General features: G+C 35.8%; 1 protein-coding gene and 1 pseudogene across 21 annotated transcripts in view; one reads left to right on the top strand and one right to left on the bottom strand.

Moving 5' to 3' along the window:
* Nucleotides 1-26006, bottom strand: part of LOC309605602 (large ribosomal subunit protein eL42 pseudogene) — a 621562-nt pseudogene that overhangs the window by 513986 nt on the left and 81570 nt on the right. The gene's annotated exons all lie outside the window — the stretch shown is intronic.
* SBF2 (SET binding factor 2) overlaps nucleotides 1-26006 on the top strand; it is a 468341-nt gene that overhangs the window by 67863 nt on the left and 374472 nt on the right. For all 20 annotated transcript variants that reach the window (XR_014231384.1, XR_014231385.1, XR_014231386.1 and 17 more), the window contains exon 2: nucleotides 21232-21317. Coding sequence is in view for 17 of the 20 variants with exons in the window: in XM_082341357.1 (XP_082197483.1) it covers nucleotides 21232-21317 (86 nt within the window). In the remaining 3 variants the exon portion in view is untranslated. The remainder of the gene's footprint in view (nucleotides 1-21231; nucleotides 21318-26006) is intronic.

A 26006-nucleotide genomic window follows, 5' to 3' on the forward strand; every position in this document is an offset into this window, starting at 1 on the left:
ACTGAGGATAGAGAATGGAGAATATTGCCCTGGAAGGAGGTTTAGAGCCAGTTGACATCAAGACACCAGCCATTGGTTGAGAAGCATATTGAGTACTGGATTTAGGATGACTTGGATTCACATTTGTGGGCTGCCGCTTATTTATACAATGTGACTTTGGGAACATTACCTGGTATGTAAATTTATTTCTTTATGTGTAAAATGGAGATTGATATTTTTATTTCATAGCTTGTTAGGATTAACTCATGTATAGTAACTGCACAGTAAATATTGTTTGGATGTGATCTGAACGTGTCTGACCTGAACAAAAACAAAACCCCAGTCCTAGGGAGACTTGGATTCTGAACAAATATTTCAACATATGGAAGAACTTTCTAATAATTTGGGAAGTAGTAATTTCATTTTTACTTAGAGGTGTTAAGGCAGAGGCTAAACAACTGTTTGGGGATATTGTAGAAGGTATTTAAACATTGAATTGAATTGTTATACTTTTTGTTTAATTATCAGATATGATTTATGAAACTCATGAAGAGAATTATAGTTTATTGTATGTACTCATATTTTTGCTCTGTCCATTGTTCTTCTTTCCTGATGCTCCAGTATTGCTTCCTTTATCATTTCTTTTCTGTTTGAACAATTTCCTTTAGCTGATCTTTAAGGATAGGTCTTTTAGTGGCAATTTCTTAGTTTTTCTTCATCTGAGAATGTCTGGATTTCCCCGTCATTCCTGAAGGATATTTTGTTGGAAATAGAATTCATAGTTGATAGTTCTTTCTCTCAGCACTTAAAAAATGTTGTGCCACTTCCTTTTGACCTCCATGGATTCTGATGAGAAGTTTGCTGTTATTTGAATAGGTGTTATCCTGTAGGCAACATATTGTTTCTCTCTTGCTTCTTTCAAGATTTTGTTTTAAGTTTTCAGAAGTTTAATTATTATTGTGTCTTGGTATAAATTTCTTTGAATTTATCCCATTTGAGGTTCCCTCAGCTTCTTTTTTTTTTTTTTTTAACAGATTATTTTATTTTTTGAAAAATTTATTTATTTATTTATTTATGGCTGTGTTGGGTCTTCGTTTCTGTGCGAGGGCTTTCTCTAGTTGTGACAAGCGGGGGCCACTCTTCATCGCGGTGCGCAGGCCTCTCACTATCGCGGCCTCTCTTGTTGCAGAGCACAGGCTCCAGTTGCACAGGCTCAGTAATTGTGGCTCACGGGCCCAGTTGCTCTGCGGCATGTGGGATCTTCCCAGACCAGGGCTCGAACCCGTGTCCCCTGCATTGGCAGGCAGATTCTCAACCACTGCGCCACCAGGGAAGCCCACCCTCAGCTTCTTGAATTTTTCTACTTTGCCAAATTTGGGAATCTTTCAGCCATTATTATCTCTGAATACTCATTCAGTTATACTCCCTCTTCTCCTTCTAGTACTCCAGTGGTATGAATGTTAGATACTTTGTTATGGTCCCATGGATCCCCAGGGCTCTGTTCTTTATATTTTATTTCCTCACATTGTTCAGAATTGGGTAAAATCTATTGATCTCTCTCAAAGTTCACTAATTCTGTCCTATGCTGTCTCTATTCTACCATTGAATCCTTCTACTAATATTTTTATTTTGGTTATTTTATTTTTTTAGTTTTATAATTTTCATTCATTTTATAACTTCTGTTTCTTTGCTGATATTTCCTATTTTTTCCTTTGTTTCAAGGGAGTTTGGGATCAATTATTGATGAATTTTTATGACAGCTGCTTTAAAATCCTTGTCTTATATTCCAACAACTGATTCATGTCTCTTTTGGCATCAGTTGACTTTTCAGGTTTGATTTTCCTGGTTCCTGGTGCGATGGATGTTTTACAAATTGCATCCTGGATATTTTGGCTGCTGAGTTAGTTATTCTGTTTAGATTTAGCACATGGACCATTGTCTAATTTTGTAAGCTGTTGTTCCAGTGGCAGTCTAGTTTTCAGTTCTTTGCAATGTTATTTTGGTCTTCTTGGTTTATCTGGTTCTCCCACTGGTCCAGGCTAGTGCTGTCTGAAGTGGCAGAAGAAAATGTTCCCCAGGCTGGGCTGTCTGATGTCTCTTGGTGGGGGAAGGGAATCTCAGACCCACAGGGCCTAAAATGTTGAGTTGACATTTATTTCCTTTAAGTATTTTAAAGATGTGACTCCATTGTCTTTTAACTTACATTGTTTATAATGGGAAGTCTGCTGTCATTTTTACCTTTGTTCTTCATGTCTCTTTTTTTCTGGTTGTTTTTAAGATTTTCTCTTCATATCATTTTAAATTAATTTGACTATTATGTGCCTTGGTATAGTTTTCCCCAATTTTTTTTTTTTGTGTGTGTGTTTGTGGTTTGTTGAGCTTCTTGATCATTGGGTTTACAATTTGTATCAAATTTGGAAAAATAAAATTTCATCAAATTTGGCCATTATTACCTCAGATATATCTTGGTCTCCCTCCCCCCTCCCTGACTCCTGTTACATGCATATTAGGCCAATAGAAGCTGTTCCACAGCTCACTGATGCTCTGTTTATTTTTTGCAGTCTGTTTGTCTTTCTTTGTTTCATTGTGGAGACTTTATATCACTATAACTTCAAGTTCATTGATCTTTTTTTTCTGTAGTGTCTAATTCATTAATTCTATCCAGTGTATTTTTCATGTCTGTATATCTGAAAATATGCAACAAAGTTATAATAACTTTGAATGTCCTTATCTGCTAATTTCATCACCTTTGTCATTTTGAGTCTGTTTCAGTTGACTGATTTTTCTACTCCTTATGGCTCATACTTTCTTTTCTGCTTCTTTTCACGCCTGGTGGTTTTTGACTTAGATGTTAGACATTGTGCATTTTACTCTGTTGAGTGCTGGATATTTTTATGTTTCTATAACTGTTCTTGAACTTTGTTCTGGGGTGTAATTAAATCACTTGAAAATAGCTTGATCTTTTTGAGGCTTGTTTTTCAGTTTTGTTAGGTGGACCCTCAGCAGCATTTAGTCTAGGGCTGATTGTTCCACACTACTGAGGCAGTACTCTTCTGAATTCTCTACTTGAAGCCCTGGGAATTATGGCAGCATTTTTCTTTGTTGGTTGGTTTGTTTGTTTTCCCACTGTTGGTTATTGGGAACACAAGCTATTCCTGGCCTTATGTGAGCTCTGAGACTCATTCTCTCTGTTCCTTTCATGTGGTTTATTCCCTGGCCTCAGGTGGTTTTTCTCATGTTCAAGTAATGAGTACTCAGCTGAAGACTCAGGTAGATCCTCTGCAGATCTCTGGACTTCTCTTTTCCTGTGAATCTCTCTTCTCTTTGGTATTCTGCCTGTGAACTCTAACCTCTTTGGCTTTCCTGGACTCTCAACTCTATTGCTTCAACTCAGGGAAGCTGCTAGACTTCACTTGGATTCCCCTTTCCTGTCCTGCAGTCTGGGAACTCTCACCAGGGAGTAAGCTGGGGCAATTGTAGGACTCATTTGTTTATTTTCTCTCCGAGTTTACTGTCATCTACTGCCTGATGTCAGTGTCTGAAAACCATTGTATTTTTTTCTGCTTTTTTAGTTGTTGCAAGTTAGAGGGTAAATTCAGTCCTTGTTGCTTTCGTCTTGGGAGAGGTGGCAGTCCCTAAAGTAATGATTTTGGAATATTTTATTATGTAGCCAGTGGGAGAATCATTTAATGATTTTAAGCAAGGGAGTTAGTGCGATGAACTGTGACTTTGCAGAGCTTATTTCCATACTGCCAGAAGCTTGAATATGTTGGAGTGAAGAGGAGCAGGAAGATGATGAGGCTCTAGCCATCATTTAGGTGAAAGATGATGAGAATTTGAACTGTTGGAGTGATTGTGAATGATGCTGTGGCGTGGACACAGTTGGTAGATATTTGGAGCTATAGACTTGATAAGGCTTTCTCTTTTAAAATATTGATATACAACTGTATAGTTTTTACAGCATTTCAGACTGTGAACAGCTTTTCATGCATTGCTGTGAAAGAAGGCATTTTTATTCAGTAAGAAGATGCAATCTGAAGAACTTTATCAAAATGCTAAATCACATATTTAGTTTTAATTTCAATTTGTACTCTTTTTTCTTTTCCTAAATCCTGACCTTTAATCTCTCAATCACTGGATTTATACATTATCGATAAACTGTGAGTTTAATAGAAGCTACGGTTATATAGCTATTATTGACTTATTATTTTTAATGGTATACCTTGTTCTCTATGTATTCTGTTCAATTTTGAAATGCATTCTTTTTCACTTCTGTGAAAGCCCATGGGCTTTTTGCTAAATTTAACTCTGGAAAAAAATAGTTTGTGTGTTCTAAATAAGCCTTTTGAATAATAGGAGATTATACTGGAAATTCGGAAAATCATATTGCATTCCTACCTAAATTTTTGAATAACCACAAAAAGGCTTGTTTCAGTTGAAAAAAACAGACTTCTTTGATTAAATACTAAATGGATCAAATATGAAAGCCTTTTGTGGAATGATTTCCTGCATGCTTTCTTTTCAGTGAATGAACAGTTTTTATTTTCCTTATCCTTTGAAAGTCGGTCTTTACTGGCACAATTAGATCTTGTTTTGGTGAGCTTTGATCTTCTGATTATTTTGGCATTATAGCACAAGTCTTCTGATGAATAAGCAAACATTTAAACAAATTATCATTTGCTAAAAAGCAGATTTTGTAAATCAAGTATCAGGAGCTTGGGACCTGCAAGACCCTCATCTTAATTTTACCTGTGAACAAGTAAATTAAGTTTCTGCTGATCAGCTTTTACCCTGTTAAGATGTATAGATCAGTTATATATTCCTGAAAGGTCAGAAGTTCTGATTTTCTAGCATTGTGTTTTTGCTTCACTCATTTCCCCTTGAGGGTGATTTTCTCAATGAAGAAGAGAAGAACAGGTACTAGGCAGAGTGCTGAAGTTGCAGATTGTTTGGGGATAGAATGGGATAGAAGGACTGGTGCCAATGTCCATAATGTGTGTATAGCATGTTTTCACCAAGACTTTTTCCCTGTGGAAATTTTAACTTCAGTTGGGAAAATAAAAAATTTTAATCAGACTTATGCCGATATTGATGAAGTGTTTTTGGAAAATATTTTCTGGAGGAACTCCTTGAGCAATTTTTTAGTATAACACAAATAATTTCCATTTTTTCCATTTTTGTTTTTATTTTACTGAAATAGTTTTTAAGATTTTGTCAACAGCTATCGAACTGTTAAAATGGTCACATTCTATGAAATGTATGCCCTCACTTAAAAAAAATGAGTGATATAAATACAGTGAGTAACACATAGGATCTAAAACATGCCTGTGCTAGGCTAACTAAAGAAATTTAATAGGTACAACTTGAGTCTGCAACAGTGTTTGTACAGGTACAGGATAGCATCAACATGTTTAAAAAAAGGTTTACATGTTTCATTCAAAAGTCTTGTGGTAACCAAAAGACCTAATATAATTAACACTTTAAGCTTCATTGTTAGTAGCACAGTTATTTAGAACAACAGTTCTCTATACTGCATCACTTAGACCAACTCAGTAATCTCAAGTACTGTGTTCAGCTCTGAATACTACTCAGGCAAACTGGCACACGCTTATTTTGTTATAATCGTGGTCATCATTATCGTCATCATCATCAACACTTATATAGCGTTTACCATGCGCCAAGTGCTTGTTGAAACACTTTACATGTATATTAACTCATATTTTTCCTGACAAGAGCTCTTAAGAGGTAGCCCTCTTTTATGTATGGGGAAAACAATGAAGCACAAAGAGGTAATGCAATTTTCACAGAGTCAGGTAGCAAGTAAATGGCAGAACTGGATTAGAATGCAGGTAATCTAGACCCCCACTCCATATTCCTAACCCTGTTAAAAAAAAAAAAAATCACATTGGGATCTGTGGGACAAACTGAAACTATTTAAGTTGAAAAAGTAAAAATCGGGGAGGAGGAGGCAGGGGATAAGATTTTTGTTAGTTATATTCAAATATTTGAAGGACTACAATGTAGAAATGGGACTAAATTTATCCTATATAGTCCCAGGATGGAGCACCATGACCAGCAAGTAGGTATTATAACAAAACAGATTTTTTTTTTTTTAGTTTTTCTTTCATGTCAACAAAATCAGATATCTACTAATGCAATGAAATATTGTTACCAAATATTTTAGTTTTCTAGGGCTGATGTGACCAAGTACTGCAATTTAGGTAGCTTGAAGCAACAGAAATTTATTCTCTCACAGTTCTAGAGATTAGAAGACCAAAATCAGGGTGTTGGCAAGGTTGGTTCTTTCTGGAGGGTGCTGAGGGAGAGTCTGGTCCATGCCTGTCTTCTAGCTTTTGGTGGTTGCTTGCAGTCCAAGACATTCTTTGACTTGCAACTCTAACATTCCAGTCTCTGCTTTTGTCTTCACATGGCATTTTTCCTGTGTATCTGTCTGTATCTCTGTTTTCTCTTCTTCCAGGGCACTGGCCGTTGGATTAGGGCCTACCCTAATCCAGTATGACCTCATTTTAACTAATTAAGACCATATTCTAAATAAGACCATATTTCCAAATAAAGTTTTATTTTGAGGTTCCAAGTAGGCATGAATCTTTGGGGTACATTATTCAACCTGGTACACCTTATAACTAAAATACATTTTAGTTATATACCTCATAACTAAATACATTTCCTATCTTCTGGGGCTTAGAAAGAGTTTAAAATTATTCAAATTCATTTAAAGATACCTATTTTTAAAAATTAAAAACTAAAATGTATGTATAGAGAGAGCCAGAGAAGAAATAGTTATTCTCATTAAATTTTTTTTAATCTGTGAATTTAGTTTTATTTTTGATTCCATATATAAGATATTCTCCTTAAATTTTAACACAGTTGTCTTCTCAGTTTGTATTCACATATTACATTTAGTACTTAAAAAAGTAATTTGATAGATTGATGATAATACTGCACATCATAGTTAAAGTTTCCTGTATCAGGTTCTCAGAAAGATCTTCTATGATAATCATCCAGAGATAGAATAGGCTGCCTTGGGATATTGCACATTTCTATCACAATATCTTCCAAACAGACTAGAGGAACATGTTCAAATATAGAGAAAACTATTACAGGAGGAAAATATACATTACAGATGAATTATGCTAGGACTCTTTCATTCTTTCATAGATTACAATAGATTCCATTCTGACTGTAGGCAAAATTTAAAGAAGATGTATTCCTTCCTGATTGTCTTAACTCTCTGGTAGCAGAAGTATTTACTCATGTAAACACCACTGCATTAAGAATAAAGAAAATTTCCATCACTCTAAAAAATTCCCTCATACCTCTTTTATTCAAGTTGATCCCTAATACGCATCCCTAGGCAACCACTGATTTGCTTTCTATCACTATAGAGTAGATTTATCTTTTCTGCAGTTTCATGTGAATGAAATCCTGTAGTATGTACTCCTTTGTGTTTTGCTTCTTTTGATCTGCATAATTATTTTGAGATTTATCCATGTCGTTACATATATCAGCAGTTTTATTTTTTAGTGCTGAATTATGTTCCAGTGTATGAATATACCACAATATTTTTATCCATTTACCTACTAATGGCCCTAAGTATTTCATGATTTTTGATGTATGGCATATGTTTTTTAAATTTTAATTTTTATTGCTAGTATATAGAAATCTACTAGTATATAGAAATACAATCAATATTTTATATTGATCCTTAGAAGTCTTGCTAAACTCATTTATTCTAGTAGCTTTTTCAAGATTTCTTAGGATTTTCTATAGCTTGTCTTCAAATAAAGACAATATTACTTATACTTTTCCCATTTGTATACCTTTTGTGTCTTTTTCTTATTGTATTGCACTGGTTAGCACTTCCAGTACAATGTTGAATAGAAGTCATGGTAGTGGACATCCTTTTTCTGTATCTTAGTGGAAAAGCATTTAAGTCTATATCCATTAAGTATGATGTTAGCCATAGGCTTTTTATAAATGCTTTTTATTGTATTGAGGATGTTTTATTTGTTATTTGCTGAGTGTTTTTTTAAATCATGAATGGATATTGAATTTTGTCAAATGCTTTTTTCTGCATCTGTTGAGACAGTCATATGGGTTTTCTTTTATTGTCCAATTTATTGATTGGTTCTAATAACAGTACCACATTGTCTTTTTAAAATAAATTTATTTATTTATTTGTTTATTTATGGCTGCATTGGGTCTTTGTTGCTGCGTGCAGGCTTTCTCTAGTTGCAGCAAGCAGAGGCTACTCTTTGTTGCGGTGCGTGGGCTTCTTAGGGCTCTAGGCACGTGGGCTTCAGTAGTTGTGGCACACAGGCTTCAGTAGTTGTGGCTCGCAGGCTCTAGAGCACAGGCTCAGTAGCTGTGGCGCATGGGCTTAGTTGCTCCACGACATATGGGCTCTTGCCGGATCAGGGCTTGAACCCATGTCCCCTCCATTAGGAAGCGGATTCTTAACCACTGCGCCACCAGGGAAGTCCCTACCACATTGTCTTGATTCCTCTAGCTTTAATTGTAAGTCTTTAAGTCAGGTAAATATAAGTCCTTTTCTGCTCAATTTTGATTCTACTCCCTGCAGTTTCTCCAGTGTGGGGGCTTAAACTGCTCCAGCAATTTTAGTCCTTGCTGCAGAAATGTTGTCCTTGCCCTTCCATTTTGAGCTGATGCTCTCAAATTGGCCATTCTGCTTTCTAGTGAATACTTGTTGGCTATTTTGGGGTCCTCCTGTTCTCAAACCATTACTGTTGTTTCTTTCTTAATCCTGCACAGATGCAGATACTTTCCAGATTTGGTGGATGTTTATGGTTTTTCTCCCATTAGAGTATTTCAGAGATACCTTTTCACCTAGTTTTCTTATGCATGTTGTCCATGAGTATTTGGTTGTGCTATTTTTTAAACAATTGTAAAAAATGCATAATATAAAATTTATCATCTTAAACATTTTTAAGTATACAGTGCATCAGTGTTAACTACTACATATGTGTGTGTGTGTGTGTGTGTGTGTATATATATTTTGGTTTGTAACAGATCCCTAGAACTTTTTCAGATTGCAAAACTGAAACTCTATACCCAGTGAACAAAACTCCCCTTTCCTTTCTTCCTGAGCCCCTCTCAACCACCATTCTACTTTATATTTCTAGGAGTTTGCCTACTTTACATTTGTCATATAAGAGGATGCAGTATTTGGCTTATTTCACTTAGCATAATGCCCTCAAAGTTTATTCACATTGTCGCATATGACAGGATTGCCTTCTTTTTTAAGGCTAAATAATACTCCATGTATGTATGTACCACATTTTCTTTATCCATTCATCTGTTAATAGATGTTTTGGTTGCTTCTACCTCTTAGCTATTGTGAATAATGTTACAGTGGACATGGATGTGCAAATGTCTCTTTGAGATTCTATTTTCAATTCTTTTGAATATATACCCAGAAATGGGATTGTTGGATTATATGATAATTCTATTTTTAATTTTTTGAGGAACCTCCATACTGTTTTCTACAAGGGCTGTACCATTTTATATCCTAGACAACAATCCACAAGAGTTCCAGTTACTCTGCATCCTCACTAACACTTGTTATTTTCTGGAATTTTGATAGTGGCCATCCTAACCTGTGTGGTTTTGATTTGCATTCCCTAATGGTTAGTGATGTTGAGCATCTTATCATATGCTTGTTGGCCATTTGTAGGTCTTCTTTGCAGAAATGTCCATGTAAGTTCTTTGCCTATTTTTAAATTGGATTTTTATTGTTGTTGTTGAGTTGTTGGAGCTCTTAATATATTGTGGATATTAACTCCTTATCAGATATATGGCTTGCAAATACTGTCTCCTGTTCTGCAGGTTGCATTTTACTGTGTTGATTGTTTCCTTTGCTGTGCAGAAGTTTTTAAGTTTGATGTAGTCCCATTTGTCTATTTTTACTTTTGTTGCCTGTGTTTTTGATGTCGTATCTGAGAAATCATTGCCAAATCCAATGTCATGAAGCTTTTCCCTTTTGTTTTCTTCTAGGAATTTTGTAGTTCAGGTCTTAGGTTTAGGTCTTTAATCCATTTTGAGTTAATTTTTGTATGTGGTGTAGGGTAAGGGTCTAACTTTATTCTTTTTTTTTTTTTTTTTTTAAACATCTTTATTGAAGTATAATTGCCTTACAATAGTGTGTTAGCTTCTGCTTTATAACAAAGTGAATCAGTTATACATATACAATATGTTCCCATTTCTCTTCCCTCTTGCATCTCCCTCCCTCCCACCCTCCCCATCCCACCCCTCTAGGTGGTCACAAAGCACCAAGCTGATCTCCCTGTGCTATGCGGCTGCTTCCCACTAGCTATCTATTTTACATTTGGTAGTGTATATATGTCCATGACACTCTCTTACCCTGTCACATCTCACCCCACCCCCTCCCCATATCCTCAAGTCCATTCTCTAGTAGGTCTGTGTCTTTATTCCCGTCTTGCCACTAGGTTCTTCATGGCCTTTTTTTTTTTTTTTTTTTTCCTTAGATTCCGTATATATGTGTTAGCATACTGTATTTGTTTTTCTCTTTCTGACTTACTTCACTCTGTATGACAGACTCTAACTCCATCCACCTCATTACAAATACCTCCATTTCATTTCTTTTTATGGCTGAGTAATATTCCATTGTATATATGTGCCACATCTTCTTTATCCATTCGTCTGTCGATGGACATTTAGGTTGCTTCCAGGTCCTGGCTATTGTAAATAGAGCTGCAATGAACATTGTGGTACATGACACTTTTTGACCTATGGTTTTCTCAGGGTATATGCCCAGTAGTGGAATTGCTGGGTCGTATGGTAGTTCTATTTGTAGTTTTTTAAGGAACCTCCATACTGTTCTCCATAGTGGCTGTATCAACCCACATTCCCACCAACAGTGCAAGAGTGTTCCCTTTCCTCCACACCCTCTCCAGCATTTATTGTTTCTAGATTTTTTGATGATGGCCATTCTGACCGGTGTGAGATGATATCTCATTGTCAACTTTATTCTTTTGCATGCGGATATCCAGTTTTCCCAGCACTGTTTGTTGAAGAAACTATTCTTTCCCCATTGTGTAGCCTTGACACTTTTCTTAAAGATAATTTGACCATATACATGAGGGTTTATTTCTGGGCTCTCTATTCTGTTACATTGGTCTTTATGCCAGTTCATTGTGATATTTTGATGCTATTTTTTATATGGGAATTCAGACAGATTGACGAGCTACGTTTCTGCTACCTCCATCTCCATCTTCTCTCAGATTTTTGCTTTTTATAGATTTGAAGAGGATGTCTTCTGTTTTCCACCATGTAATTAATAAAAGTGTTGATTGGGACAGAGTAAAACAGATATCAACTAAAGGCTGTCCTTTAGGTTGCCATTGATTTCTTAATAGGCTTTAGATACCTCGCTTATGTTAAGGAGATAATATTAACAATGGGAGCTCCTTTAAATTATATTCTTCAAGTAAAGGAGTAAGTCTTAAATTGACCTAATTTTTCTTGTCCCAGGCCTGTCTTCTGTGGCAGATTTTGTGCTGCTAGGTATGCTGCTAATAGGCTGCTATTAATCTCATTGTTAATAGCAGCCTTGTGTGATGGGCATTATAGTAACCATATTTTGAGGTTGAGAAAACAGAGATTTTGAGAGATTAAGTGTATTTTTCAAGGTCACAAGACTATGAAATAGCAGAGCCTGAATTTGAACCTAAGTCTGACTAACATCCAAGCCTGGGTTCTTTCCATTATACTAATCAGAGGTCAGATATACTATGTCTGCCATGTTTCTTTATCAGAACTCTTCTACTTCCTGTCTAAGGACAAATCTATGTTGATTCTGTTCTTGTCCTCCTTGGGAGAGATGAGGATCAGTTAGGAACCAAGGGATGGGCAATCTTTGATGAAAATAAGAGGACATTTTATATGATGTATTGTTCTACATTATCTGTTCATTTACTTGTAAAATTATTTCAAAGGTCAGTCATAAAGGTTACTGTTTCATTTGTGTAATATTCCTATTTAGAAGTCTCTGTTAGTACCCTTAATTTAAAAAATGTTTTTTGGCTTTTCACTGTTTTTTTCCCAACTGTTTATTGGGGTAAAATTGACAAATAAAATTTAAGATATTTAAAGAATACATCATGGTGATTTGATATAGATATGCATTGTGAAAGGATTCCCCCGTCTAGTTAATTAACTCATCCATCACTTCACATATTTATCTTTTTTTTTTTTTTTGAAAACAAGTTCTATTCTGTTAGCAAATTCCAGTTTTACAATACAGTGTTATCAACTATAGTCACCATGTTTTACCTTAGATCCTGAGACTTATTCATCTTATGGTTGAAAGTTTTTACTCTTTTACCAGTCTCTCCCTGTTTTCCCCCAGCATTACTCTAAGTGAAATACACCAAAGACAAATACCCTCTTCATTAATAAAGCTAGAGACTTCTGCTTTTGCATGTAGATATTAATAAATTTACTCTGTTATTTGGTTTATATATTTGAAATGTGTTAGCCAGTCAGAAAGTCCATACTTTAATTTCCATAATTATTCATGAATAATTTTGCAATATTACATGTAGACTGAGTGTAAAGTTTGCTAAGTGTATAAATCATCTGAAAAACAAAGTCACTGTGTAAAGAAGTCACCATGTATATGCATCATGCACTTTTAGACAACTTGAATTGCATTTTAAAAATTGAACTATAGTTGATTTATAACATCATATTAGTTTCAGGTGTACAACACAGTGACTTAGCATTTTTATAGGTTATACTCCATTTAAAGTCACTACAAAACAATGACTGTATTTCCCTATTCTGTATAGTACATCCTGTAGTCTATCCATTTTATACATAGTAGTTTGTACCTCTCAGTCCCCTACCCCATCCCGCCTCATGGCAAATATAGAGACAGACTCACAGGTATAGAGAACAGACTTAATGAATTGCTTTTTAAAGCATGAAAGAATGTCTGCTTTTAAGATTTTTCTTTTGGATATACCATTACTTATCATTTTCTTTGGATTCTCAAGAAATTACATTTCTCATCATTGGACTTAAGTGATGCTGCTATTATGTCAAAATAAGAATAAGAAATATCTCTGTTCCAAAATTTGGAATATTTTAGTTTTTCTATCCTTTATTTCCTTAGACTCATGACCTGATTTCTAAACAGTATTATTTTCTTCCCTAATCTTTACCCATTGTTATACTGTGCCTACATCTGTCCTTTTACTGATAAAAATTAATCATTAAATGCTGTTTAAAACCCCAATTCAAGTTTTAAATGTCCTCACAGCAGGTTTTATCCTTAGCACCTAACACAAGGCCTGGCATTGTGTTATTGTTGAATAAATGAATTGCTGTAGTAGTCTGCTTTCCATATTTTTTTGGATTTGTCCTCTTATCATTCTGCCCAGTTTTCCAGATCACAAAAACTAGTAGCTTGTACTAAAACTCGTTCTAACCATTGCTTTCTGTGGCAGTTCATTCTGCTTTTGATAGTTCTCATTCTCACAAGGTTCTTGCTTTATACTGACTCAAAAATATCTTCTCTGAATTATAGTTTTTGGCTCTAGTTTGCTCCACTGTATCTTCTTCCACATAATAGCTCTTTACATATTTGGAGAAAGTTCTCATATATGCTTCTTAACTTTTTAAAAAAAGTTTTCTGACTAAATCTTCTTTTTATGTAAAATTTTCCAAACCCTTTACCAGTTTGAAAGGGCTTGATCTATCAGAGTGCCTCTTAACAGTGTATTATACTTTGGATTCTTTACTGACAAGGAATCATAGGTCCATTCTAGCTTAAGAAGGAGCAATATCATTACAATACTTCAGAAGTTTGATGACAGATGCAACAGTGCTGCCAGAGTTTACTGGAGGTAGACCTGTTCTACTGGCAAGTCTCTGCCGGGGTTTCTGCTGTTCTATAACTGGCTTTACACATGACTCCCTGTGGTTGCCTGAGCTCGCAAGTCTTAATACATCTTTTTAGCTGCTTTAGTTTCTCATTTCTTCTATTCAAAATTTCCTAGCAGAGAAATCAGATTTGTCTAGGATACCTTTTACAGCCAGGTCACTCTGGTCATAAGTTGCTTGCCGGTTTATAAATGCCCTTGCCCACCTAATAGTCCCATTCATTGACTCAACAAGTATTTTATTAAGTATCTAATATACACCAGTAATTGTTCTAAATGCCTGGGATACATCAGTAAACAAAGCAGGCCAAAATCACTGTTTTCATTCTAGTGAGGTGAGACAGACAAGTAGCAGTAAATGTGATAACCAAAATAATGATTTCATAATTTCTCTCTGGCTGGTGAGAGGAGAGACAGGATTGTGTGCTTCTGAACATGACTGCTGCCCTTCATTGAGCTGTGGGTGGTGCTATTTTCGATAGAAGGTGATATGGGCAGATGGACTTCATAAAACAAGTCTAGAGTAGATAACCACTGATCTAGTTGTTTAGATAAACATACAGAAGATTTAGCGAATTATGCATTAGAGTAATTTCTCAAAGTTCAGAGTCTGCATTAAACAAATTAGTGTATATTTTGTACGTTTACACTTTAAGCATACACAAGCCACTTAAATGATTAATTTTTGTCAGTTGGTACAGTCAACAAATATCAAGCATCCTGTTTTGTATAGAGCAGAGTATTACATTTTTTCACTTAATTAACCCCTACTAACTCTTCAGTCTTCTGCAGATGAGCTTCTTCCTTATACTACTGGCAACTCCACACCTATAGCATACTACTTAGTAACCCCCGAGAATACTGTTTGACTTTCCTGGGGCCATCTGGTAAGGCTAAAACAGTCACTTTGACTGAATGGTTGGATCATCCTAGGTCACTTGTTAATCCTTGTGCCTGGGTTGGGTAGTCTGGCAGCCCTACCAGGACCCAAGGGAAAGTGGCTTACCACACATAAAGGAGGGAAAAGTGTGCCTGATCACGCCAGTATTTCCTCACCCTTCCTAAATTTGTTTGGGGCAGTTTGTCTAGCATATGCACTTTTTTTCAAAGAAGGCTATTTCCAAATGTGCTGGTATCCTGCCAAGAGTCCCCCTTTTTATGTATGAACTCCATTTGGTCATCATATTTCTTGTTTTTATGATGGAGTAGAAGAGTAGGGGCTGGAAAGAAAAACATGAAGGCCTTGACTAATAACCGTCCCCTCTTTTTTTCAATTTAGCTGCATGCAATGCAGTGAACAATCACAATTTTGTCTGCCTAGCACCTCTCCTTTCTAAGAAGTGGTCCCCTTTCTTTTGAGGAATTTCTCTCTCTCCCTACCCAATCACCCAGCCCCATTTAATACATAGTGCAAATAGGAGCTGCTTCCACAGCCACTCACTCTGACTTACATGACCTATTTCACCTCTGGACATAATTATCAGTCCACTGGTGGACATTTGACTCTAGAACAGTCTTCCTTCAATGTGGCTTGCTCCTCAATGTAAAAGGTCATCTTGTCAGCACTCTTAAGTACAACCAGTACTTCCTATAAGAATGGTTTTATATAAATTATATAAACTTGGGAAATAAGTTTAAACATTCAGGCTAAACTCTTAAAATCCAAGAAACAAGAATCAGACAATGTTTGTTTACTTCTGTAAGGTATTTTCCTAAGTTCCTCAAAAGTTGTTAGCTGCATCAGTTTACATATTTGATGTTCAAAACCAAGTTATTGTAGCTCTTTCCGCATTTTACTTGTGAAATATCATTTTACCATTTTTATTTTTGCCTTTTTATAATCTAATTTCCATTTACAAATAACATTATATGAAATCTATCACTCATGAATCATATTTCTATGTGCACTTATAAATGTTACGTCAGCATTTCAAACTAAGCTTTCATATTATTGAAAGACTGCATATCATTATGAAATCAATAAATAATATGTTGCTCCTGGAGAACTTTTGAAAGTTATGCTCCTGCTTACGAGGAACTTTTTACTTCTCAAATTGGCAGTAACTAAAACAAATTTTAAAATAACAGTTGTTGGTGAGGATGTAGTGAAAATGCCAGTCTCATTCTTATACACAGAATGTAAAAAAATTATTAATATCTTTCTGGTGAGCCCTTTGGCTTTGTGTGAGTCTTTAAAATTTTCATATTCTTTGATCCATTAGTTGTATATCTAAGAATTTTTCGGGCAAAAGTGAGATGAGGATAAAGATTTATATAGAAAGATGTTTTTTGTAGCATTATTTATAATGGAGAAAATAGAAAATGCATATTATGATCAAGGGCCCATTATAAAATATTAATAGTAAACCATTATATAAAGCTAGGTTTAGTATTATCTCAATTCTGATGAAAAAATACATGTATGAAAAAAGCTTAGGATAAAATGTTAACAGTAATTGTCTTCAGTTGTGGGATTATGGGTGATTTCTTCTTTATATTTTTATATATTCAAAAAATTTCCTGCAGTTAACATTTGTTATTTTTATAATTAGTAAAACTTAACGTGTTAAAATATTTTCTGAGCCTGCAATGCATGAGGTATGACTTTCAGAACTGAATAAACAATATAGGAACACCTGGTTAAATATGATGAGATAAATAACATGCATTTCTCTCTTTTTATAAAGAGAGGAGATGTAAGCTTCAAACAATTTCTGTCAATATTAACGAATCTATTAAAATAAACATTTAGCTCCAAATGAACTAAGTGCGAGGCATTCAGTATGCTAAGTAGTTGGGCATATAAAGATGATACTGAAAGAACAAGAAGCTTTCTGTCATTTCTTCTGTAAAGTTTTCCATGGTTTCTCTGCTACGTTAGGTTAGGTTCTCTTCTATCATTGTACTTACCATGATATACTGAAATTATCAGTTCATTTTTGTTTCTCCTAATAGCTTATCAGTTCCTTGAGGATAGGGGCCATATCTTTTTCATTGTGTATCCCAGTATCTAGTTATTTGTTGAATTAGCTTTGATGTGAATGTAAGAAGTGGTGATGCTTGAGGTGGATTTTGAAAACTGAATGCCTATGATAAATCACTTTTAGTTTACTTTACTCTTAATGAAATCCTTTATTCCCCTATAATGATGGGTATATGAAGAGTTACTATACTGCAGCAGTTGTTAATTTTAATTGAGAATGTTTTCATTTTGCCTTTGTCAAACGTGATGTCGGTTTTAGCAGATAGTTCAGAGTTAGTCAGTAAAATGAACTTAACTTTCCGTTTATCTTTTAAAGGTAAGATTTGGTCATAAATTGATTTTAAAGTCTAGGTGAGGGCCAGGGGGAGGTCAGTTCACAGGGATGAGGATGAGAGATGATAGTGAATTTTTTTTTTTTAATTGAATCAGATGTTCACCCTGACACTAAAATCAGAAAAAGATATCACAAAAAAAGAAAATTATAGACCAGTATCACTGATGAACATAGATGTAAAAATCCTGAACAAAATAGTAGCAAACAGAATCCAGCAGCACATTAAAAGGATCATACACCATGATCAAGTGGGATTTATCTCAGGGATGCAAGGATTCTTCAATATATGCAAATCAATCAATGTGATATACCACATTAACAAATTAAGGAATAAAAGCCATATGATCATCTCAATAGATGCAGAAAAAGCTTTTGACAAAATTCAATACCCATTTATGATAAAAACACTCCAGAAAATGGTCACAGAGGGTACATACCTCAACATAATAAAGGCCATATATGACAAACCCACAGCAAGCATCATACTTAATGGTGAAAAACTGAAAGCATTTCCACTAAGATCAGGAACATGACAAGGATGTCCACTCTCGCCACTCTTATTCAACATAGTTTTGGAAGTCCTAAACACAGCAGTCAGAGAAGAAAAAGAAATAAAAGGAATACAAATTGGAAAAGAAGAAGTAAAACTGTCACTGTTTGCTGATGACATGATACTATCCATAGAAAATCCTAAACATGCTACCAGAAAACTACTAGAACTATTCAATGAATTTGGTAAGGTTGCAGGATACAAAATTAATACACAGAAATCTCTGGTATTCCTATACACCAACAACGAAAAATCAGAAAGAGAAATTAAGGGAACACTCCCATTTACCATTGCAACCAAAAGAATAAAATACCTAGGAATAAACCTGCCTAAGGAGGCAAAAGACTTGTACTCAGAAAACTATAGAACACTGATGAAAGAAATCAAAGATGACATAAACAGATGGAGAAATATACCATGTTCTTGGATTGGAAGAATCAATATTGTGAAAATGACTATAAGACCCAAAGCAATCTACAGATTCAGTGCAATCCCTATCAAACTACCAATGGCATTCTTCACAGAATTAGAACAAAAAATTTTACAATTCGTATGGAAACACGAAAGACCCCGAATAGCCAAAGCAACCTTGAGAAAGAAAAACGGACTTGGAGGAATCAGGCTCCCCGACTTCAAACTATACCACAAAGCTACAGTAATCAGGACAGTATGGCAGTGGCACAAAACCAGAAATATAGATCAGTGGTACAAGATAGAATGCCCAGAGATAAACCCACTCACATGTGGGCACCTAATTTACTACAAAGGAGGCAAGAACATAAAATGGAGAAAAGACAGCCTTTTCAATAAGTGGTGCTGGGAAAACTGGACAGCTACATGTAAAAGAATGAAATTAGAACACTCCCTAACACCATACACAAAAATAAACTCCAAATGGATTAAAGACTTAAATGTAAGGCCAGACACTATAAAACTCTTAGAGGAAAACAAAGGAAAAACATGCTTTGACATAAATCACAGCAAGATCTTTTCTGACCCACCTCCTAGAGTAATGGAAATAAAAACAAAAATAAACAGATGAGACTTAATTAAACTTAAAAGCTTTTGCACAGCAAAGGAAACCATAAACAAGACAAAAAGACAACCCTCAGAATGGGAGAAAATATTTGCAAATGAAACGACAGACAAAGGATTACTCTCCAAAATATACAAACAGCTCATGGAGCTCAATATCAAAAAAACAAACAATCCAGTTAAAAAATCGGCAGAAGATCTAAATAGACATTTCACCAAGGCAGACATACAGATGGCCAAGAGGCACATGAAAAGATGCTCAACATCACTAATTATTAGAGAAATGCAAATCAAAACTACAATGAGGTATCACCTCACACCGGTCAGAATGGCCATTATCAAAAAATCTAGAAACAATAAATGCTGGAAAGGGTGTGGTGAAAAGGGAACTCTCTTGCACTGTTGGTGGGAATGTAAATTGATATAGCCACTATGGAGAACAGTATGGAGGTTCCTTAAAAAACTAAAAATAGAACTACCATATGACCCAGCAATCCCACTACTGGGCATATACCCTGAGAAAAGCATAATTCAAAAAGAGACATGTACTACAATGTTCATTGCAGCACTATTTACAATAGCCAGGACGTGGAAGCAACCTAAATGTCCATCGACAGATAAATAGATAAAGACGATTTGGCACATATATACAATGGAATATTACTCAGCCATAAAAAGAAACAAAATTGAGTTATTTGTAGTGAGGTGGATGGACCTAGAGTCTGTCATACAGAGTGAAGAAAGTCAGAAAGAGAAAAAACAAATATCGTATGCTAACGCATATATATGGAATCTAAAAAAAAAAAAATGGTACTGATGAACCTAGTTGCAGGGCAGGAATAAAGAGGTAGACATAGAAAATGGACTTGAGGACATGGGGTGGGAGGGCGAAGCTGGGGCAAAGTGACAGTAGCGTCTACATACACACTACCAATATAAAATAGTTGGCTGGTGGGAAGCCGCAGCATAGCACAGGGAGATCGGCTCAGTGCTTTGCGATGACCTACAGGGGTGGGATAGGGAGGATGGGAGAGAGGCTCAAGAGAGAGGGGATGTGGGGACGTGTATGCATATGGCTGATTCGCTTTGTTGTGTAACACAAACTAACACAGTATTGTGAAGCAATTATACTCCAATAAAGATCTATTTAAAAAATTTAAAAAATAATGAAGCTATCAGTGAAGAAAAAAAAATTTTGAATCAGGTGTTAAGGTTTCCTTTACTTAGATGTCCAAATAATCAGAATGTTGTTGCTTTTACTTCAAAGTGAGTTGGAACAACATGTAGAACATGCAAACACATGAAGCTCTTAAAAAGTATTGCAGAGGGACTTCCCTGGTGGTCCAGTGGTTAAGACTCTGTGCCCCCAATGCAGGGGGCCCGGGTTCGATCTCTGGTCAAGGAACTAGATCCTGCATGCTGCAACTGAGAGCCCACATGCTGCAACTAAAAGATCGCGCACACGGCAACGAAGGTCCTGCTTGGGGCAACTAAGACCTGGTGCAGCCAAATAAATAAATAAATATATTTTTTTAAAAGTAGGGCAGAAAGCAATTTAGACCTAACATGTACTCTCTAGCCTCAAATTACTCACAGATTATATCCCCAAAGTTCAATTTTAAGTTGATCTGGTTTTTAGTGTCACAGGGTAATTTTATAACAATAATGCTATATATAGTCCAATGGTTTTCAACCAGAGGCATTTTTGCCCCCCGAGAGCACATTTGACAATGACCTGGAAACATTTTTGGTTGTAACAACTTGGTGATTGTAGGTGGGGTGCTTATTAACTTCTAGTGAAGCTAGTGAAGCTAAGGATGTTGCTAAACATCCTATAATGCACGGGATAGCTCCCAGCCCCCTGCCTCCAACCCAACAAGGAATTATCTGGCCCAAAATGTCAGTAGTGCTGATGTTGAGAAACCCTGTCTAGACAATGGTCAAGTTCCCAGGCCACTCTAAAAATCTTTATTTAACTCAGAACAGTGCTTATAACCCATAACTGAAGCTTAGTGCTAATGGTACCATTTCATTTGTCACTTAAAATTACTTTGTCTCCATAGAAAAGTTCTTAAATATCAACTTGAGATACTGAGAAGACGGCTTTCCTTACTGGGAACAAAGTGCAGTTGCTCCCGTGGTGTGGAGACTCCAATTTCAGTGCCTCTGTCTGTTCTTCCTAGCTTTTCATACGTGTTACTCTTTTGAGAGTCTATAGGATAGGGATTGCCTATCATTTCAGTGTTATGTTTAGAAGGTAGTTTTAGACCCTTTAAAACTTGAAAATGTTTAATCAGTATATCAATTTATTCAACAAATATTCATTTAGAAATAAGTATTAATATAATGAGTATTCAGATTTTTAAGTACCCTATAACCTAATTCACTTTGATTTTATTAATAGGGTCAGGAGCAGGTCTGGGGAAAATAATCCAGAGGTTTCCACAGAAGGACTGGGATGATACACCTTTTCCACAGGGAGTTGAACTGGTAAGTTGGTATTGTTTTATTGTACTTTTATAATGATATTTTTCTTTTCATGTTTCATTTATGGTTATGTTTATGTTGCAGTTACTTTTAAATAATTTGGTGATTTAACTGTAACACATTATTAGAAATAATCACCCTAATACAGTAAACTTTGAATATACTGATTTTGGAATGTCTTTTTTGCTGTTCTTTTTCCTGTTTAATCTTCTGTTTAATATTAAAGATGAAATAAATGATTTTTATATACCTGGAAGCTGAAAAATTCCTCTGATTCTTTTAGTCAAAATCTTAGCCTAGTAGCTTCAGTGATAGTGTGTCACTAATCAAATATTTATTATATTTTTTTCTGAAAATTTCTAGGTTGTTGTTTTAGTGAAAACTAAACAAAAACACAGACAAACAAAACCAAAGGTTGGTTTAATAGTGACCAGTCATGGTTTGAGTTTGGCCTTGAAATCAAAATCTGAATTCTTTCTTTCCAGTTACAGAATTTGTGTGTTGCTTTATAATAGTGCAATTCAACTGCTTTATTTTTGTCAGCCATTTTAAAGGAATTTAATGGTTGAGCATAATTTGTGATGACCAGCACATTCTATCTGGCGGTGGATCTATGGTGGTAAAATGAGAGACTGAAAAGATGATCACTAAAGTATTTTTCAATATGACTGTAAAGTTTAGAGAGTGCATATATGTGTGTATGTATGTATGTTTGTGTATTCACTTATATTGTTTGTATGTTTACACACACACACATATACATGAGCAGTGTTCGTCAAAGCAGTTCTTGTTGAGCGATCATTTGGTATAATATGACAATGAAGAGGAGACTGCCTGGGTTGAAATCCCACCTGTACGGTATGACTTCTGACAAGTTCCTTAACTTCTTGAATAGCCGTCTTCATCTATAAAATGAGGATAATGATAATACTAATCTCATAGGGTTACTGCAAAGATAAAATGGGAAAAATATAAATAAAATGCTTAGAACAGTGTCTTCCGTAAAGTAAGTGCTCAATAAATGAGGTAGCTTGTTAACGTTATTATTGTTGCTGTCATTGTTGCTGTTTGTTTGACATATTGCAGCACCTCTCCCAGAGGAAGAATTGTTCATTCTCTTGTTAGCCTGGATCAGAAATATTTATTAGGAATAAAACTGATGTTGAAAATTATGAATTTTCTTATCCTAGCAAATGACTGTCCATTTCTGCCTCGCTGAGGATAAAAGGTACATTTCTAAATGCTTAATTTTGATTGTTAAACCCAGTTTTGTAAAGAAGGCTGTGGGTTCTGTAGACACACAGAGAGGGTAAATCTTGAGTTTAGGCATTAAAAATGGGGAAAGAATGTGAGGATCTTTGAGATAATAGAAAATACATAGTGGTCTCTGCCCCCAGTTCCTGGCACAGAGCTTCTGAAGTCCGTCTGATTTCCTAAGTGATATGAGTGTCTTTGATCCCGGTTCCTGACACAGGGTTCCTGAAACCTTTGTAAGTTCCTGGGTGATATGAATGTCTTTTGTTCTAATGAGGTGACTCTGGGTGGGCTCCTGGATGGCTCCTGGATGGGGGCTGGTCACTGGAAAGACCAAGCCATGATTAGAAGCTTGGAATTTTCAGCCCCATCTGCTATTCTCTTGAAAAGGGAGAAGGGCTGAAAATGGAATTAATGATTGATCATGCCTATGTGACGACGTCACCATAAAAGTCCCCAAAGTTGGGATTCGGAGAGCTTCCAGGTTGGTGAAACATGCACCTACTGGGAGGGCGATGCACCCCAACTGTACAGAGAGAGAAATTCATATGCTTGGGACCCTCCCAGACCTCACTCTATGTATCTCTTCATCTGGCTGTTCATCTGTATTCCTTATCATATTCTTTAATAAACTGGATAATGTAAGTAAAATGTTTTCCCAAGCTCTATGAGCCACTTGAGTAAATTAATTGAATCCAAAGGGATGGAGGTCACGGGAACCTCCGATTTATAGCCAAGTTGTACAGAAGTTGTAGTACTGTACAACCTACTTGCGATTGATATCTGAAGTGGGGGTCAGTCTTGTGGGACTGAGCCCTTAACCTTAATCAGTGAGTTAAATTGTAAAATTGTAGGACACCCAGCAGGTGTTGTGGATAATTGCTTGTTTTGGGGAAAAAAAAACCCCACACTGGGTGACTAGAAGTGTCAGAAGTCAAGTGTTCTGGGTAAGGTAAAAGTTACCACACAGGTGGAGGAGAAAAGTAGGTTTTTAAGAGAGCCCTTGTATTCCTTTCTCTTCTCTTCCACATGCCTGCAAATAGTAGTAATTGGTCTTATGGTGTGGATAACTGGTGTTTGTACTATTAAAGCTTTTAAACTCTGCTTCACTGTCCTTTTTAGTAATGATTGAAAGGGGAAAATTTTGGTACTGGAGGCCTTTTAGAACTTTTTGTGAGTTCCTACCTCCCCTCACATCAATGTGTGGATGGATATAAACTACATCAGTTTGACAATATGAACAGTGAACCACCTTCATAAATTTCAAGAACAGCAGACATTATTGGGTCAGAGAGAGATCATGATTTGACTCTAGCTATTTAGCTATGACTGAGAAGGAATAATTTTTGTGTTTTGAAAGCTAAGGCATAGATACTGTGATGCCTCTGATATTTCTCCAGTAGTGATGGAGAGACACATGTTGATTTTAATACTTAGTAAATGGATATTTTTTCTTTGTGTGACAGACACTCCCATGTTCAAGTGCTGTCAGTGTCTCTCCAATAACAAGTAGAGCCGTGTGCCGCTGGATTGGTGAAACCGAGGTGTTAAGAGGTAGCATAACTTTTCCTCACCTAAGATTTTCCTAGATGACATCTTGGCTGATTCTTCGTGAAGCATTTCAAGATTTTGGGAGCCAGATTAATATTTAAAGAATATTTGATGTGCTGGATTACATTGGGAATTTTTTCATAATTGATAGCAATTCTCATCCTCTAATGTCTGTTGTGCTTTGTCAGGTACAGAATAAATCTGTTTATCTAACAAAGCCCATTTTTATTTTTTATTTAAAAAAATTATTTTATTTTATTTTATTTTATTTTTTTATCTTTTGGCTGCGCTGTGTGGCACCTGGGATCTTAGCTCCCCGACCAGGGATGGAACCCGTGCCCCTGTAGTGGAAGCGCGGAGTCTTATCCACTGGACCGCCAGAGAGGTCCCCAAAGCCCATTTTAAAAACATAATAGAATCATTGACTGTTAAATTTTTGTTGTCTTATTATTTATGGCTTTGTGCTTTACTTTATATGTTAGGGAGGTGCAACTATTCTGCATATTAACAGCAATAACTTGAATAACTGTGATATACTGTGTAATCTAGAGCAACTCTTGCAACTTCAAGACCAGAGATAGGCCTAATAAAATTTTAGTCTAATTGAAGGTGATTTGGCTCAGAGCCTAGGTGGTTTTTTGATTCCAGGGTGGTAGTGACCCTTTTGTGATGATTTACATGGAAAAAAATCTTACCCTACCAAGGTGGTAGTAGCGGAACAAGTTTTTAGCATGTAACATTAATGTTAATATCTAACAGTTACATACAATTCACAGACTGTGATGAACTCACAAATTAGATGATTAGAGGTAGTATATCTAATTTAAAGGTAGGTAAATTGAGGATTAGGAAGTTTAAACAGTTTCACTAAGGTCTAGCAGCTCAGATGCAGCAGAGCTAGCATTCAAACCCAGGTTTTTTGACTCTTAGTCTCAGCCAAGATCTGAGAGTATTCTGAGAGTGACACTTTAAGCTATGGTTAGCATTTGGACTTTAATGTAAATGCAAGATCTGAAAACAGGATTCTATAATTTGGAAGAACTGAGGTTCAGAAATGTTAAAAGCATGCTGTGTTAAAAGAATGCTGTGTTGCCTCTTCAATAAGTACTGCTGGGAAAACCGGACAGCTACATGTAAAAGAATGAAATTAGAACACTCCCTAACACCATACACAAAAATAAACTCAAAATGGATCAAAGACCTAAATGTAAGGCCAGACGCTATAAAACTCTTAGAGGAAAACATAGGCAGAACACTCTATGACATAAATCGCAGCAAGATCCTTTTTGACCCACCTCCTAGAGAAATGGAAATAAAAACAAAAATAAACAAATGGGACCTAATGAAACTTAAAGGTTTTTGCCCAGCAAAGGAAACCATAAACAAGACGAAAAGACAACCCTCAGAATGGGAGAAAATATTTGCAAATGAAGCAACTGACAAAGGATTAATCTCCAAAATTTACAAGCAGCTCATGCAGCTCAATATCAAAAAAACAAACAACCCAATCCAAAAATGGACAGAAGACTTAAATAGACATGTCTCCAAAGAAGATATACAGATTGCCAACAAACACATGAAAGAATGCTCAACATCACTAATCATTAGAGAAATGCAAATCAAAACTACAATGAGGTATCACCTCATACCAGTCAGAATGGCCATCATCAAAAAATCTACAAACAGTAAATGCTGGAGAGGGTGTGGAGAAAAGGGAACCCTCTTGCACTGTTGGTGGGAATGTAAATTGATATAGCCACTATAGAGAACAGTATGGAGGTTCCTTAAAAAACTAAAAATAGAACTGCCATTCAACCTAGCAATCCCACTACTGGGCATATACCCTGAGAAAACCATAATTCAAAAAGAGTCTTGTATCACAATGTT

The sequence above is a fragment of the Balaenoptera borealis genome, assembly GCF_965194805.1.
Source record: "Balaenoptera borealis genome assembly, chromosome: 11".
NCBI classification, from domain to species: Eukaryota; Metazoa; Chordata; class Mammalia; order Artiodactyla; family Balaenopteridae; genus Balaenoptera; species Balaenoptera borealis.